At 36.9% G+C, this 16,908-nt stretch overlaps 1 protein-coding gene across 1 annotated transcript in view; it reads right to left on the reverse strand.

The window, feature by feature from the left end:
* Positions 1-692: 692 nt before the first annotated feature.
* Positions 693-16,908, reverse strand: part of LOC144657133 (phenylalanine--tRNA ligase beta subunit-like) — a 23,018-nt gene continuing 6,802 nt past the window's right edge. The window contains exons 5-21 of the mRNA XM_078517441.1: positions 11,465-11,534; positions 11,280-11,339; positions 10,562-10,726; positions 9,789-9,830; positions 9,546-9,654; positions 8,746-8,816; positions 7,686-7,747; positions 7,479-7,530; positions 6,053-6,114; positions 5,848-5,955; positions 5,337-5,436; positions 4,794-4,874; positions 4,132-4,224; positions 3,252-3,369; positions 2,509-2,573; positions 1,799-1,898; positions 693-1,005 (exon numbers count right to left, since the gene is read on the reverse strand). Of these exons, the coding sequence (XP_078373567.1) occupies positions 854-1,005; positions 1,799-1,898; positions 2,509-2,573; positions 3,252-3,369; positions 4,132-4,224; positions 4,794-4,874; positions 5,337-5,436; positions 5,848-5,955; positions 6,053-6,114; positions 7,479-7,530; positions 7,686-7,747; positions 8,746-8,816; positions 9,546-9,654; positions 9,789-9,830; positions 10,562-10,726; positions 11,280-11,339; positions 11,465-11,534 (1,510 nt within the window). The 3' untranslated portion in view covers positions 693-853. The remainder of the gene's footprint in view (positions 1,006-1,798; positions 1,899-2,508; positions 2,574-3,251; positions 3,370-4,131; positions 4,225-4,793; positions 4,875-5,336; positions 5,437-5,847; positions 5,956-6,052; positions 6,115-7,478; positions 7,531-7,685; positions 7,748-8,745; positions 8,817-9,545; positions 9,655-9,788; positions 9,831-10,561; positions 10,727-11,279; positions 11,340-11,464; positions 11,535-16,908) is intronic.

Genomic DNA, 16,908 nt, shown 5'->3' on the forward strand with positions numbered 1-16,908 from the left:
TCAAATATAAAGTAACACAGAACAACTTTGAAGGTTGCACAATTTTGAACGTTTTGTTGGATGCGCGAGGGCAGGGTCTCAGGGTGGGGGGAGGGGCGGGTACTTCCTATAGTCGACTGTGCGGGGAGGCTACGCCAGAAATTGACGTCTTTTTCAGGCTGACGGTAGATAAAAAATATGCACTCTTTTGGAATTCTTAAAACTTAATTCACTGTACTTGAAAATTCGTATTTGAGAGATGAAGGTTACAACAAATTGCAATGCCAATTGTAGTTCAATGTGATCATTGGCGTCGCTTGATTATGTTCGTTTAAACCTGCCGTCAGTGCATCAAAACTTTTCATTCTTTTGACGCAAATGCCAGTAGACAGAGCAAACAACAGGGTCGGGAGTACAACACGTACAACTTTTCATACCTAGTATCACGCTATTCTATTACTGGTCTACACAGGGAGGAGCGAAGGCTCTACCGCTCTCCTTGGATCAGGCCATTTTTTTCACGCTCTTTAAACTCTCTTTACGTGGGAAGCGCGACCAAACCAACACAAAAAGTAAATAAGAGTCCAAAAGAATTCGGCTGACCGCATTGTAGAGGGCTCTGAGAACGAGAGAGCCAGCGAACTATATAGAAACCAGACTTCATGTAAAAACAACTTAAAATGGACGCTGGACACATAAATACCACTGTGGTAGACATTTGAAAATCTCAACATATTTGATATGTCTTGTGTATTGCCTAAGTGTGTCCTATGTGGAAGAATTTTCTTTAAAACCTCTACTTCTGTATTGTAAATTCATTAATAATTGAAGCTATGAGTCACGCATTGAAATAATTGTGACAGCAATTGATTTTTCAAAGGAATTCCTCCACGTCCAATTCAAGCACTGCGCATGGCAGGTTCAACTCAAAGTTGTTTACGACTTCAGGGTGTAAAACTCCCATGATTCCTATCGGCTTGCCGTTGGCGATGACCTGCGCACAACGACCAGGAAAGAAGGTTGCATCTGAAAAATAAATCAATGAGTGAATTTGTGAACGATCGATCGAGCTAACAAGTAAACGAGAGAATGACTGAAAGGATGAACGAACGAACGAACGAACGAACGAAGAAACGAACGAAGAAACGAACGACCGAACGAACAAACGAACGAACGACCCAAAGAATGAGTGATGTATGAATGAATGAGTAAAGGAAGAAATGAGCGAAGGAACGAACGAACGAATGAAAGAAGAAAGGAATAAGGGAAAAGGGAATAAACAAAGTCCAATGAAATCCCCGGTATAATTAACAATTATTCACCGAAGTGGAAGTGAATAGTGGTTCACCGACACTGAGGTGAACTATTGTTTTAGTATATACCACACAAGGTGAATAAATAGCGGACCAAAACATCACTTTCAGTAAACAAAGCGACGCGCGAAGGCAGTTTGTTTCTCTTTAGCTGCTCCGGAGGTGAATGGTACCTTGCTAAAAGCGCGAAAAGCACTATTCACTTTTGTGGTATTTATTAACGAACGATCTTCTCCAGCAAGCCAAACTTATTAAAAGTAAAATTTATTGGTACAGAATCCCCGGTACAGTCAACCCCCGTTGTAACGAACGCATTTCCCGGGTCCCTTGGTATTTCGTTACATCGGGGTTTCACTGTAACGAAGGAATGAATAACAAGTCAATCTACAAAAATAACGAAATGAGTGAAAATCAAAGATCAACCACTTAGCGTGATAGTGTCAGTCAAAAGCTCCCGCGACAAATCTTTCAGACTGTCAAAGGAGTGCTAATATTATCAAAGATACCTTCGTGAGCCTTCAAGTAATATCCATGTTTAGAAGTTTTATCTTCTGTGTACGGCACTTCGAGAAGCTGCATGGTGCGGTCTAGCAAACCATGAATGACCTGAAATATAAAGCAAAACAAAATTGATTTGGAACTGGGCTTAGAAAGTGTAAACTACGTCAACTTAAGCGGCTTAAAATCATTAAGAACAAGCTACGGAAATCACACATTGGAGCGTGTTTGCTGTTTTCTCAAAAGTCGTCTTCGGTTACAGACTGATCAGCCCACTTCCCTGAAAATCGCAAACAACCTGTATTGCAAGCTAATAAACTGTTGTAATGATTGCAATAAGCAAAGCAATCACATCTGGCCAATCACAACAAACACAGATAACCCAATGAACCAATTAGAAAGCAAAGCAAAAACATGCAACCCGCGCCAAGCGCGGGAAAACAAGCGAAAGCCAAGTGACTTTTGGTTTGGGTTTGCTCCGGACCGGGGCTCCGGATTGGTTAGAGCTCGTTGCAAGAATTTCTTTCCAATAGAATTTTACAACAGGAAACTAAAGCAAATACTTGATTACTTTGAAATATCAATCGAAACCCGATTACAGCTCACGCTTTAATACAATGATAGCATCTGGGGTACTCTGTTCTTTTGATTAGTCAATGTATAATCAGTGTCACTGACGAAAGTAAAACTAGACTATTAAAGGTCTATTTTCTCTCACCTCAAATCCGGGGGTCTTGTTGTAATTCACGGCGCAGAAACGACGATGATTCCGAGCTCCAACATCTGAAGGAAAGCCGTGTAACATGGGTTACTACTTCAGCTATCGATTTGAATTAAAGTCAGCAATGTATACAAAAGATGACTGCTCTAACCGTAGTGGAAACGACACACCTTCAGTATCTAGTTTTGTTTGGCTAATTCGAATTCGTGACCTGCCGTGTTTGGTCCTATTTTGTATTTTGGTTCCAAATAAAACGTCGTGATATTTCGTTTATTTTGTAAACTGGCCACCTGGCATTTTTAACCCTTATGGTAATTTCGGGTGGCCAGTACCCTTGTTTCTCTTTTTCAAGATGTATGTGCCGTTTAAGTAGTTACAAAAAAGGGCAAAATAAAGCTGTTGTGGACATTAACTTGGATGGGAGAGAATGGGCTCACTACGTTTCAAAATAATTTTGATAACACTTGTAGCTTTGACTATAGGGACAATTCTGATGATGAAAATCCACATTTATATCAATTCCAAATTTGTAAAGGAAGAACAATCGAACAAAGTCGTTCACACTGTTCACAACTTCGACTTTGCAATTTACGCATAAATACCGTAAGTGAAGATTTTGAAGCGCAGGAGGCACTGCACATGACATGCTCTCCTAAGAAACACGCAAAAAATGCCCAGTGTCGATAGCTTGAAATGGAATACCTACAGACAAGTTAATAGCCTATAAACCCAAACTTTACCTTTCTGGTCATCACTATGTACCACGTCTGAGATTTCAAACAGTTTCATTGGAAGTGGCATCTTCTTGTTACAACTAACGGTCTTGAGAAGACCTGGAATGAGTGTTGTCCTGGCAACCTAAAACACAGCATCACTATGGTTACCAACACTGTTTTTCAAAAATAAGCCACAAATACACTGAATAGTCACAACAAATAGATAAGAAAAGAAGGTTTCTAACAGCTTCCAATTCGTATTACCCAATACAAAATTGCACGTGCATTCTAACGGTTATCACGTGAACTTGTCGTCATACATACATAAACTTTATTTAAGTGTCAATGGTATTTAGCTAACGAGCTAATTGGGGACACTAAAATAAATATGGCAAATATAGGATTATAAAAATACTAATATTATATAAATAGATATAAAATATAAAATATAAAAACACTAATATTATATAAATAGATAAATAGATATAAAATATAAAAATACTAATATTATAAAAATGGATATATCGATAGATAGTTAAAATGACACAGATATGTTTTAAAAATTCTAATAAGTTAAAAATGATCACTGATAGGTCATGTTGCTAAAGGACAACCCTGCCGAAAAAATTGCAGCCTCGCTCAATTTCCGGAGATTGACTCTCGACAGAAACCCATAAAAACCTTTTGCCAAACGACAATACTTCTCTTTACTGATCTCTTTACGTTCCCTATAGTACTACACATTCTCTGACTAAACAGTTAGATTATGTTTTTAAGTTCGCATATTTTCACAACACGTACTGACATTGCGAGTAGAAGTTAGATATTTATCAGTGCCAAATAACCGAAAGCTACACTTGCTTTTAAAGATGAGATGGTTACTTTTATAAGAAAGGTTACTTACTTGGAATTCCAGTGTTTTTGGATTTGATATGTGTACAGCTTTGGTTGATGATAAAGGCTTCTTCAGTTTCTCTGACACGTCATCCCGTGAACACTGCAGAAGGAAAGCGAGACTTAAAACAAAGGTGATAAACTTTTTATGATGTACAATTTTGACTGGCCACAAAGTACAAACAAACCACTATTTTATGACAACTTTATTTGGTATGGTTGTTTGAACAGAGGACAGTCTATTAAGGATGCACATAGTCACTTTTGTAGACATAGTTTTTAATAATAATAATAATAATAATAATAATAATAATAATAATAATAATAATAATAACAATAATAATAATAATAATAACGACTTTATTACAGTATATCCATTTGACATGGCTCTTCATCTGTAATATGCTAACTACAAAAATAATAATAAATAAATTAAAAAGTTAAATATTAAACAATAAAAAATAAATCTACATTATTTCTCTTTTAACTTGACTTAATAAATATTTAAAAGTGCCCTTTGAAAATTGTTTGTGATCTTTGCAATTCCGTAAGGTGATGGGCAATTATGCATGTAACGAGACATAATTCCAAAGTGCAGGTATTACTTTTGAAAAAAATAATGGTCAAAACTAGTTAAAAACAGTTTTATAATATCAAAATAGAATTTCTCACCAAAGCAAAGGTTAGGACCTCAGTGAATCCAGCTTGTGCTATTTCTTGTCTCAGAAGATCGCAAAGTGTATTTATCTTGAACTGCAACATAAAAGTAACTCTAGATTAACAACGGTTTTCCCTCAAATTTAATGCTTCTTGGTAAGAACAGTATGGTTTTGTTATGGACTCATTCCTGGCTACAGTGTAAATAGCAGCAACAATAAAAAGGAAATAACTAAGGCAGCTGGGTGCTTGCTTATGATTACCAATGGATAGCACGTCCCAATTTTTGTTCAACCACAAAGAGGAAAGCAATAAAAATTGATGTAACGCGGTGATCAAGATTTCTATATTGTGGTTGTCTTTATCAACAATCGTCACATCAAAATGCTTTTTAGTTGGATCGAAAAGAGTTGTTATATGCTGGAAAATTGGAGAGAAAATAAAACAAACAAACAGACAAACAAAGAAATTGTGTGTCTTAATAAAACTGGCTATTCAGGTAGCAACATAGTAGAATAATAATTTGATCTTAAAGGGGAAAAATGAACAAGATTTCACCTGATTTCCAATAGTATTAGTTGGAGGTATTCTCTTCACAATGTTGTTAAACCCATGAGAAATAGCCACATCCTCAATAATATCACATTCATGGATAATGTTTGTAAAATGTCAAGGAAAAAACTCTTCACAATCACTTCACTCTATACCATGCATTAACCTTGTAGTGGACCTTGTGTCTTATTATTTCGCCACCTAGTACAATTACCTATAAAATGTTTGTTGTACTAAATCTGAAAATAAAATTCTGGTACTGTTAGGTACAGTATATACCCAGTAATTTACTGTCAAGAAACTGAAAGATTTATGCTGGGAGGGAGAGGCTGGAAGAAAATGTATATGTAGACCTTAGCCAATTGGGATTTTATTATTGTTGAAGTTTTTCATGATATCGCTCCAATATCTATCTGTTGCATTGTATTGAACACCGGCAGTTCTTTTCAGAACAAAGGCTAAGCTTAGAGATGAGAAAATAAGGCTAAAAAAACCTCAAACAAGGTTTTAAAGGATATCTGCTCTTGTTGGAGGAATTTCTACTTTGACATTTTTTCCACCATCAATCACTTCACTTTGGAGGCACATTCGAGTCAATAAGTCAGCCACTCGCTCTGGAGATTCCCTGTTATGAAAAAATGATATGGTATTAACATAAAAAGCATTACATGTACCTAACATTCTCAAAACTGTACAAATTATTAATGATATAGTAATCTTACTGAATTCCAATCTTCTTATTAATTTGCTCCACACTGACCACTTCATGACGATATTTTAGCTCCTTTTGAGAAAACGGGGAATAAAATTATTAATAAGAAAAGACAATACATAATGCATTGTACATGTACATGCAATAAACATGTGATAAGTACTATTTCAAAAACGAGTGCGAGGGTTTCATCAGGTTTCCAAACGCGAGAAAACTTTTGAAACCACGAGGCCGCAGGCCGAGTGGTTTTATTGTTTTCGAGCGTTTGGAAACCTGGTGAAACCCGAAGCACGAGTTTTTGAAATTACTTCTCCAACAAAGAAAATTAGATAATTTTTCTATGTAATTAGCAGTGCCTATTCGGACAGGTTTGTTTTCGTTTGTTATATTTTTACAATGGAACTCGATCATGTCACATACTTGCTAGGTTATCCAATTGTTGGCTTTGTCAAGGCTATCTGGCACCCGCTTGTTAGATTTTCACAACTTTCTGTAATAATTATTGATTGTATATCTCCCGCTTCGTTGGTTGTTTGATCGAAACGAACGCTCTGCTTAGTACTTTGCTTCGCCATGGCGAATAGATTTAGACAAGGAGAGTTTTGTACAGAAAGGGCCCGGTTCCAAAGTGTAGCCTCTGCAAAAACAAATGGGCGGCTTCATTTTTTGGAACCGCATAGAGTGGTGGACGTTGAAAGTGCTAACGTTGGAACCACGTGGCTTCTTCAAAGAAAGTAAACCTAAAGAAGAGATAGCATCGAACGAGAAAGCAGTCAATTCTCAGTAAGCCCTTTTTATTTTGTGGACTTGAAAAACTGTTCGATGCACTAACAAATAAGAAATGTGTGTAAGTTTCGTAATGAAATTTTTGATGGTGAAATTTATTGTCTGCATCGGAAAAGCGATGTTTTAAACGTTGTTGTTGTGTTGCTTTATGAATATGCAGATTAAGAAACATTTTACACACGGGTTTAAAATCGTTTCCAAACACGTGTGGTTTTCAACTCGTTTTTCATTGGGTTTCTAAACTCATCCACCTGACCAGAATGGGGCGTTCTGGTAGGCTAATAACAATATGAATAATTAATGAGTTTGAGAAGTTAAATGTTGGGTACATCAATAACTCATGTACATGTTTTGTGTATTTAGAGCATGGGAAAACGTCCTGTCCAGTAGATGGCACTTACCGGTAAATGGAATTTTTATGTTGGTCTACATGTAGTCGATTTTATTTGTCACTAACCCAATGGGCAAGTACTGTAACATATTTTTTTTGCTGTTTAGGTGAAGTGGGCCATTGAGAAAGGCCTTTGGGCTATCACACATGTAGTTACATGTATTCTTTGCACCCTGATTTAGCAACAGTTTACTGAGATGGACCGGAAATCTCTGCCCTCTTACAGGTACATGGGCTGAACATGCAAAATGTAACATACCGGATAAACAAGAACTGAACCATCTGGCTGCTCCACTTCAACTGACTCCACCCTGGAAAAATGATCAAGACATGTTAGAAGTTAAGAGAATGCGACTCCATTTTACAGGCTGGACAGTAGGTCATTAGTTATATGACACCACTGTCCTTTTTGTTTCTATTTTACGCTTAATATAAGAATTTTTTGTTGGAAAAAATCAGCACTTACACAAATGGCTCAGCACAATAGACACTGAACATTGTCACCAGTGTGTCAAGGACAATTTTAGCCTAACAAAGAAAATAAAACATTCAGTAAATATAGGAAGTGACTTGTAGTATTGCCTCCTCTACCCTCCATGGGCCGGTTGTTCAAAGGGTGAACAATGCTATCCCCTAAATAAATTGCTATCCAGTACAGGACAAAACAGACTACACTATCTACTGGAACATGATTTCTACATGTATGGTACAGTAGATAGTGTTATCCACACTTTGAAAAACTGGAGCCAACTGGATGGATGCCAGTCCACTGCAGGTTACACGCCAGTATTCTGTAACCACTCATTCTCCTAATTGTAAAGTGGCACCGTTAAAGACACAGTAACCACCGATTTCATGACAAAAGGTACATCACAGGGAGCAGAGGAGTTCAGTTAGACCTGATCAATAAAATACGTGTTACCTCTTTGAAATGCACTCTCGCATGTTTTTCCCCGTAATCAGCTCATTATGCAACCCAAAATGCACTAATTTGCAATGCTCCATTGCTCCGAATCTCAACAAAACCAGTGCAATTGTTTTCACCGCCATTGGTTTGAATGCCAGTGGTGTCCACCGCTGACTGGTGTGACCATGGTCTAATGGAGGGACACAGTCACACCAGTCAGCGGTCGATCCCATTCAAGTTAAAGGCAGTCAAAACAATCGCACAAGTTTTGTTGAGATAACGGAGCATTGGAGCGTTGCAAATTAGTGCATTTTGGGTCGCATAATGAGCTGATTATGGGGAAAATATATGCAAGAGTGCATTTCAAAGAGGAAAGACATATTTTATTGATCAGTTTAAACTGAACTCCTCTGCTCCCTGTGTACAGTGTTGTACATACTCAATACATACAACTTACAGGAACGGTCCATGTTCTTTTTTTTTTGAATAATTTATTATACTGCAATATTTACTGTAAAATGGGACACAACCATTTTGCTGTTAAAATAGAAGGTTACTTAACATTTCACTACTAACAGTAAACATAAAGGCATTTGTTCAAGTATGCATATCTAATTACCTTGTGGAGATCTGTGGCTGTGGATTCTATGAAGACATTTTTTGTGTTGAGAGTTATTTTGGAATGCTCACCTACAAGCAAGAAAGCATACCAGCAAAAATTTCATCTACATTCATTTTTGTACAAGGCACCTGTTAAGCCAATTGGATTTCACAACTTTACCAGTAAAATAATTTATCAACAATTAGCTTATGCTAAGCTATGTACATATACATGTAGTTAATTGCACCTCAGGCATAGCCAAAGTGAACAGCATTCAAGTAATCTGATGTAATTCCTTGCTCTAATGTAAAAAAGAAAATTGATGCAAACTTTTAAACATACAACACATGCCACTTTTTAATCCCAAGTCCGTCCATAACATTATAATATAGCTAATCAAATGCATGAATTGCAATAGACCATGGCTAACTTCTAAAAGTCTTAAAGGAAAGAATAAACAAGGATAGGTCTACTACACCCTGTTCTGTTCTGATTTGGCCAAATACTGTGTACATGTTATTTATAAAGTGCAAATTGAGGACTGGTGCACTGAGTAACTGCCTTGAAAATTACTAAATTCCTTGTTATTAAAACTGCATACAGTTTATCTAGCATAGTCATCCAAGCGGGCAGAAGGCCTTTCTCAAGACTCTGAAGATTATTTACAGTGTAGATCTATGCCGATCCTCATCCAGACAATTACACTACATGAACTACTGATACTATGCCTTGGGTGATACATGTATTAAAGCTACACGTATCTATATAGAAGTTTTTTGTACTAATAATGGATGTCAAAGTGAGACCCACAGACTTACCATTAATGATTGGAGGCATCGAAAGTACAACACCATTGGCATCAAATATTATAGGATATACTGGTTTGTCTCTAATGATTGGCAGATACTGTTTTAAATGGCTTTCTCCCTTTCAATAAAAAAACAAACAGTTTGGTAAAATTTTTCACTTTCCTCTCTGACCAGTTGCCATGTGAAAGTACATTTTTAAAAGGTCATTTCTGTATATTCTAAGATCAAATATTAAGTTTGTTACTTCCTTACTTTGTACAACTCCATCAGTTCAACAGCTGTGTATTCTTTGGTCTGAAAACAAACAAGTTTAACAACTTTAATAACAGTAAGGTTAATTAACCAGGCCACTATTAGTATTTACAAGCAAACACAGTTCTAAATGTGTTGTTGTTGTTGTTTCATAAATTTATTTTTATCAGAAGTCCCTGCAGTGCTGAAGCCCTGAATTTATTTTTAAGATTCAGTGTCTGACCAGTGTGAGGAAGTACATGGGTGAAACTTCAGATGGGAGAACTCAGAATTTTTTCCCAGTAGCTCATGTTACTGTCTGATTAAGTTGGTTTCTGCTGAACATTCGAGCAATAAAGGTAGAATGTAAAGTTACCAAAAAGAACACACAGTTTTTATACAGTTAAGAAGAACTTATCAAAATTTTAGCTCTCAAGCTGACACGAGAGAAAAACGAATTTGAAGATCTCCATATTTTAGTTTAAATGAAATTTTATGTCAGTTCAAAAAAAGATAACACACATTTTAAGCTCTTTTACGAGGTTTGACATTAACTTTTTTGACGACGCTTTTGAGTTTACATGTAATAGCAGCTCTGGTCAACTAGAGTTTTAAGTGAATTACAGTAAGAAGTTTCAAACAGTAAACAAAATGTAACTGTGCTGTGTGTGGATTTTTGGTAATTAACTTTTGCACTCATTGCTCAAACTTTCAGCAGGATCCATCTTAGTATCTTCCCTACAATAATTATTGTATACAATGTAGCTTAATATCACAATATTCTCAAATCTTACTTGACTGAGAGGTATAAATTTGATGTCCTGTGGGGGAAGAGCATCAAATAAAAATGGTCCTTGAAGGGTGTCAAAATCGTGTGTTCCTATGGCAACAAGACTTCTGCGCCGGCACAGGTTGTGATGCAGCTTATCTTGAAGTTCAATGAAACTGTTATAACTGTCCTGAAGAAAGAGAGGGTAATAAAGTTGATATCAATAAATAATTTTATAAACATTATTCTTATAAGAGTTGACACTATGTACACTTGCAAACCAGAAGACAAAATTATGCATAAACCCCAATGGAAGTACATGTATGATAAACATCTACATGTTATAACACATTTGAACAATGAGCCATTTTCCAAATTCTTATCACAGTGCTATGTACAAGTTGTACTCTTGCCACTTGACACAGGTTTTGATTACTTTTTATTTTATTTTTAGATTTTTTTGGCGACCTTTAGATGGCTTTTTTTTTCAACTGGCCAAACAATAACAAAAAGCAAGGGAGACAGAGTTGGCAACTGTCAGAAAGCAAACGTGGAACTTAACAACTCTGCCTCTCACAGTTAATGCAGTTTGATTGGCCACGTCTAATGAAAGTCATGTCAAAGTTGTCAAGAAAATTAAAAAAAAAATGTCAAGTGCCAAAAAAATAATAATAAAACATGCGGTCAAGTGGCAGCAGCATGATTGATGTACACATTATTGTATGTGAACTAAATGTAATTACCTGAGTGAATGTTATATTTCTTAGCAGGGCAGCAACACAGTGAGGTCTGACAAGGGCAGTCTAATAAAAAAGCAACACATTGAAAATGACATCAAAGAAATACAAGGGCTAAATATGGACTACAGCATGCCTGTCAGACATCAAGATCTCTGTCAGAAAAGAACTTTATACAATGGAATACCTACATTTTTTGAAATCTTTAACCTCTGCATTGGCCCATCAGGTTTAACAGATTTATATCTAGGAGTCTTTATTCTGAAACACAAGAAATACACAGAAAATATTCAATTTATTGATGACTACAGTGTACAGCATTTATCGCCCATGATACTCCGTTCATTTAACTGTCAGGTCTTTAAAGAGAGCAGCACAAGGGATGTTGACTCCTGAGAAAAGCACATTTCAGTTAAGCTTTTATTCCAAGGAAGTGAAGTTAAACTTGCTTTTTATTGTCATTGGGCAATCTTTTTCTATTTGCAAGTCTCTTGCAGGGCTTCTGATATTATGCGATGGTGCGATTTCGCATACAGTACCGCTCAGAAATAAGCGTCCATCGTATACGCACCTTATACGCACATACGCAGATGCATATACGCACATACGCAGACGCATATACGCACATACGCATACGCGCGTATGCAATGAAGCGTAAGCACATACGCAGTCCTTTGTTATTCATTGCTCTTGGTTCTCATTGTGTTGTATTGTTGGAGAAAACAAAAGAAATATCTTTGCGAGAAAATTATAAAACAGCGTTGGTCGATCGTGTTTATATGGTGCGCCGTGAATATTTATCATGTTTGTTAACTTTTTTGCAAGATAAATCGCAGGCGCCGGTGAGACTTGTTTGTGAATTGATTGTCTGTTGAACCGAAACGGCTTAGAAGCGAAAAATACATTTCCGGTTCTATTTGGCGTAAATGGGCGATTCAAACGGGAAAAGTGATTTCAATGAGTAGAAACGATGTTCTATTAGAGTTTTTATGTGCGCCGTGAACATTTATTATGTTTGTTAACTTTTTTCCAAGATACATCGCACGCGCCGGTGAGACTTGTTTGTGAATTGATTGTCTGTTGAACCGAAACGGCTTAGAAGCGAAAAATACATCTCCGGTTCTATTTGGCGTAAATGAGCGAATTAAACGGGAAAAGTGATTTCAATGAGTAGAAACGATGTTCTATTAGAGTTTATATGGTGCGCCGTGAACATTTATTATGTTTGTTAACTTTTTTGACCTCAAATCGCAACTTTTCGCATAATTCATCAAAAATCGCATAATTCCTACAAAATCGCACAATTTGAGCAAAGATAAAGGAAATAATAACTTGAACTAAGTGCTAAGACAATTTCAATGTTGTTTCAAGGTGGTTTACCTGTTAAAAAACCTTGGGAAACCTCTGATGTGGTTTCCAAACGAACAACATTACCTCCAGTGGTCAACTACCTTTTTCAGTTTTAACTTAGCCATAACATTCACACAAATAAATTTGCTTTCTATCTTTGCTTCCAAGGTTGTATTGTACTGAAGTTTACAAGGCTGAATTCAAAGTGTTTAAATCCTTCCATAAAGTAAAAAAAGAGGTAGATTTATCGATCTTTCGACACCGTGCGTTAACATGTGCGCCTTCATTAATTCAGTAAGCGGAATCTTGTCACACATCATATATGATGTCACCAAAAGTCTTCAGTATTCTACCATGTCATGTAGTGTACACGGAAAGCCACTTGACATTGAAATAAACGCATACAAGGTGAAAATAATCTATAGGTGTCAGAAAAAATCCGGACTGTCAAAATAATTCCGGACACCAAATTAATAAACGTATGGTACGGTATGTAACGTATATTATACGTAAAAATCATGAAATGTCAGCTTATTTTTCGTATTATCCAGTGTCTCCAGTGTATTTTTCTGAAGAGCGCGCAACTTACGGATAATAAACGTTGAATTGTAAGGATAATATACGTACGTGGCTATGTTTCCAGGATATTAACAAGCGTAAAGGTAACAAAGTTTATTGAAATAAATTTTCTATATTCAGCCGCCATTACGCTAGAAAATCTCAAGGACTAAAACGTCTAAATTAATTATGTTTTCGGGCCAAAAAGCAGTTTTGTTAATTGATTAAACCAGAAACCATCATTTCAGCGAGTCCGCGACTTATCTTTTCATTAAACGACCGATATTTTTAAACAGTTCGACACGAACTCGAGATCGATGCGAAGCCATTCGACGGCACTTCACCTACAAGACGTTCACGAGCGTTTCGTCGATGTGTTATTTTGTTTCAAAAGAGCTTTTCCCACAGCGAAAAATACTTTATAGTCTTCGGAAAAATAAAACTGGAAAAAGAAAGATTTATTCTTCGGATTTGACGTTGCTAAAATTCGCAACGAAACTAGAATGAAGCGAAATCGACTTTACGGTGACAAACGGCGCGAATTTGTCATTCACGATTCTGGCCACTGCCGTGTCACCCGCGTTCGTCGAAAATAGAACAGATTAATTGGTATTCTTCGATTCGGAGTTTATGTTTAAAAGACTTCTTTTCACTTAAAATACACAAGGAAAATATTTAATTGCTTTTCACAACTACTAGTGAACTAGCCGGCCGGTGGTTTGGGTTTGTTTTTCACGGATTTCAGATGGAGACGAAACCTAATTGAAATGAAATCAACAACTTCGATAATCGCAGCAAAGTCTGATTTACTCAAAACATTAGCGATCAAAATTCATTATTTTCAGTCGGATAATGAAAAAAGAAAAGTATGGCGTATTAACTGAAGTTATTTCCTTAGAAATAAACAGACAACTCATTGACAACGAACGTTTTCTTTTATTACATGACAAGATGATAAACACGGCGCGTTGTCAACAAAACTAGTATGCAAATTTAAGTCGAGAAGTCCGAGAGAGAACTGCGTGAATGGGATTCAGTATAATAGCGACACGCTTTATTCGGTTAAAAATCTAGTTAACGTAAATTGATAAAATTAATTCTCGTTATGTATTGGGATAACACTTTACATGGATCCGGAAACTCTTTCGCAAATAGAAGGGTTGTTTACTGTGATTTCACTATTTACGGCTAAAATGAAAAGTGTGAGACTTACGGATAATAAACGTTGAATTGTACGGATAATATCCGTACGTGGCTATATTTTCAGGAAATCAAACGTATACATGTACCACGTTTATCGCACCCAAAGAAAGTTTTCGATCCAAGGGAGAAGATGGCCCGAGTATCGAATTTCTAAGATAAGTTTTAAAATAAACTTGACGTGGGAATTGGCCGCGTTAAACTTCCTAAAACAGAAAGAATATGTTTATATAGTTGAAATAATTTCTTCTCAAACTTTCCAAGATAACCTTTTACAGCAAGTAATAAAAGACCGAAAACTCCAAACTTTTCAACCATCACTTGCGGTCAAAATAGCGCAGTGCGAAGGTAGCGGTTTCGTGACTACGTGACGGCTAAATTTGCAATCCGGCCTCTTTTATTTTTAGCAAGTTAAAAATAGTTTCATGCACATCCTAAATCAACCAAAAGTTTGAACCAGCCTAAGCAGAAGTATTCTAATTGATCTCAAAGATATGGCTTATCCAAGGTCAATTTTAAGCAGAGCAAAACGAAATCAAATTTAATATAAACACGGCTGCGAATTTATGATTTGGCGTTTTGTATTGCTTTTTTCACAGCAATGAGTATCGATTAAAAATAAAAAAAAATATCATCACGGATCTCTAATATTCGCCTGTACGTAGTTCCAAATACAGAAGTTCTGCGCAGTTTTGAGCCAACTTCTCTCCAAAAAGCGCAATCAAGTTCTTCAATGTGTATTTCTCTTCAACCACGTCAAGCGAGAGCTCGACCAAAGTTCATAAACAAACAAACACATTTCATGGAATTGTTCTATCCTAAAACTTTCTACCAAAGGGACGCCGTGAGTTAATTTTCCTGTATTAAAGCAACAAATGGATTTTCGAACTTCTCAGCGAATTTTTCCGCCGTAAATCAAAAGCAGTGCAAATTAAACTGCTGTGAACGTGGACTCCTTCGCTGTGGACACATTTAGCGCTAAAACATAGTTTTCGCGGGAAGAAATTTTCCCAGCTGTCAGCTTTATTAACGTCTGCTTTCCCGGCCACTACTATTAAAAGTCAATCGGAAACCAAAGAACACGTTTTAGCTATAAAAAGGCTAACGAAAAACGGGAAAACTTCGTGAAATTATCTGCAAATAAAAAACCATTCAAATGAACTGGCCATCGGCATGGGAATACAAACTTTTTTCTTTAATCAGATAATTGGCTCACCTCATTTATATGTGTTTTACCGGAATTCCAACACAAGAAACATCAAGATTAACTGAATGTAAGGTTCGTCCAATATCCTTTTTCCAAGATTTGCAGTATTGAATGGCAGTTTATAACCCGCGGCTTGGCGTGTAGATTTGTAATAAGGAATTTCTTTGCAGACAGAGCGGCTAGATTTGTCAACATCAGAATCCTACGTTCTCCTCCTCTAGCAACAAAACCAAACAAGCGAAAAAAAAAAACCAACGGAAATTCCGTTCTAAAGTTTTCTTCTAATGTGTCCATCAACAAACAACAAGCGCGAACTCCTCGTGGTCAGATCATGCCTTCTGTGGTCAATACTTCCAAAACTGAGCGAAGATAAACTCACGTAACTAAGCGATTGACATTTGCATCTTCAAATTCTAATCTTCGATCTCCCCGGTTTGATGGCGACGGTAGAGCATGTATACATACAGCACACTTTTCCAACGATTCTAAAAATATAAACCTGCACTGCCTCAGGTATAAGGTGAAGGATCCTCTGAAGAAACACATTTCGCGCCTGAAAGCGCGAAACGTCGTCAATTTCCTGTCAGTAAAGTAGCCAATCACAGAGGGTTGTCGAGATTGTTTTTGACAGCAATTGATCGAAAGCCATATCAAGTGAACCGTCAGCTACACAGGCTAGCTACCCAGCGCGTTTTAGCTTCGTTTCTAGCCGATCCAACCATTTACTACTCTGAAAAGACGTACGATTAATAAGCGTGCATGCACCGCGCGTTTTAGCTTCGTTAGCTTTGCAGATCCAACCATTTACTGTACTGATAAGATGTACGAATAATAAGCGTACATGTACCGCGCGTTTTAGCTGCATCGTTACTTGCAGATCCACTCATTTACTGCTCTGATAAGATATACAAATAAAAAGCGTACATGTACCGCGCGTTTTAGCTTCGTTGCTTACAGATCCACTTACTGCTCTGATAACATGTACGAATACAGGGCTCAAAATAACGGCCGGTCAACGGACAATGTCCGGCCAAAATGACGATTTGTCCGGACAAAATTTTGGTTCGGCGGTCATTTTGACCGGTCACGTACACGGCTTTCTCGCTAATCTCTTGGCAGTCTTGAAGAAAAAGAACTTTTAAAAGAGGGCATCTTATAGGAAGCTCGATAAACAAGTAAATACTCAATATTTTGAACGGTCAAAAACGAGACATGACCGAGCAAAAATTGATTTGGCCGGTCAACATGACCGGTCAGTATCCAAAAATTATTTTGAGCCCTGGAATAATAAGCGTACATGTACCGAGCGTTTTAGTTTGG

The sequence above is a fragment of the Oculina patagonica genome, chromosome 6, assembly GCF_052425735.1.
Source record: "Oculina patagonica isolate OP01 chromosome 6, crgOcupat, whole genome shotgun sequence".
NCBI classification, from domain to species: Eukaryota; Metazoa; Cnidaria; class Anthozoa; order Scleractinia; family Oculinidae; genus Oculina; species Oculina patagonica.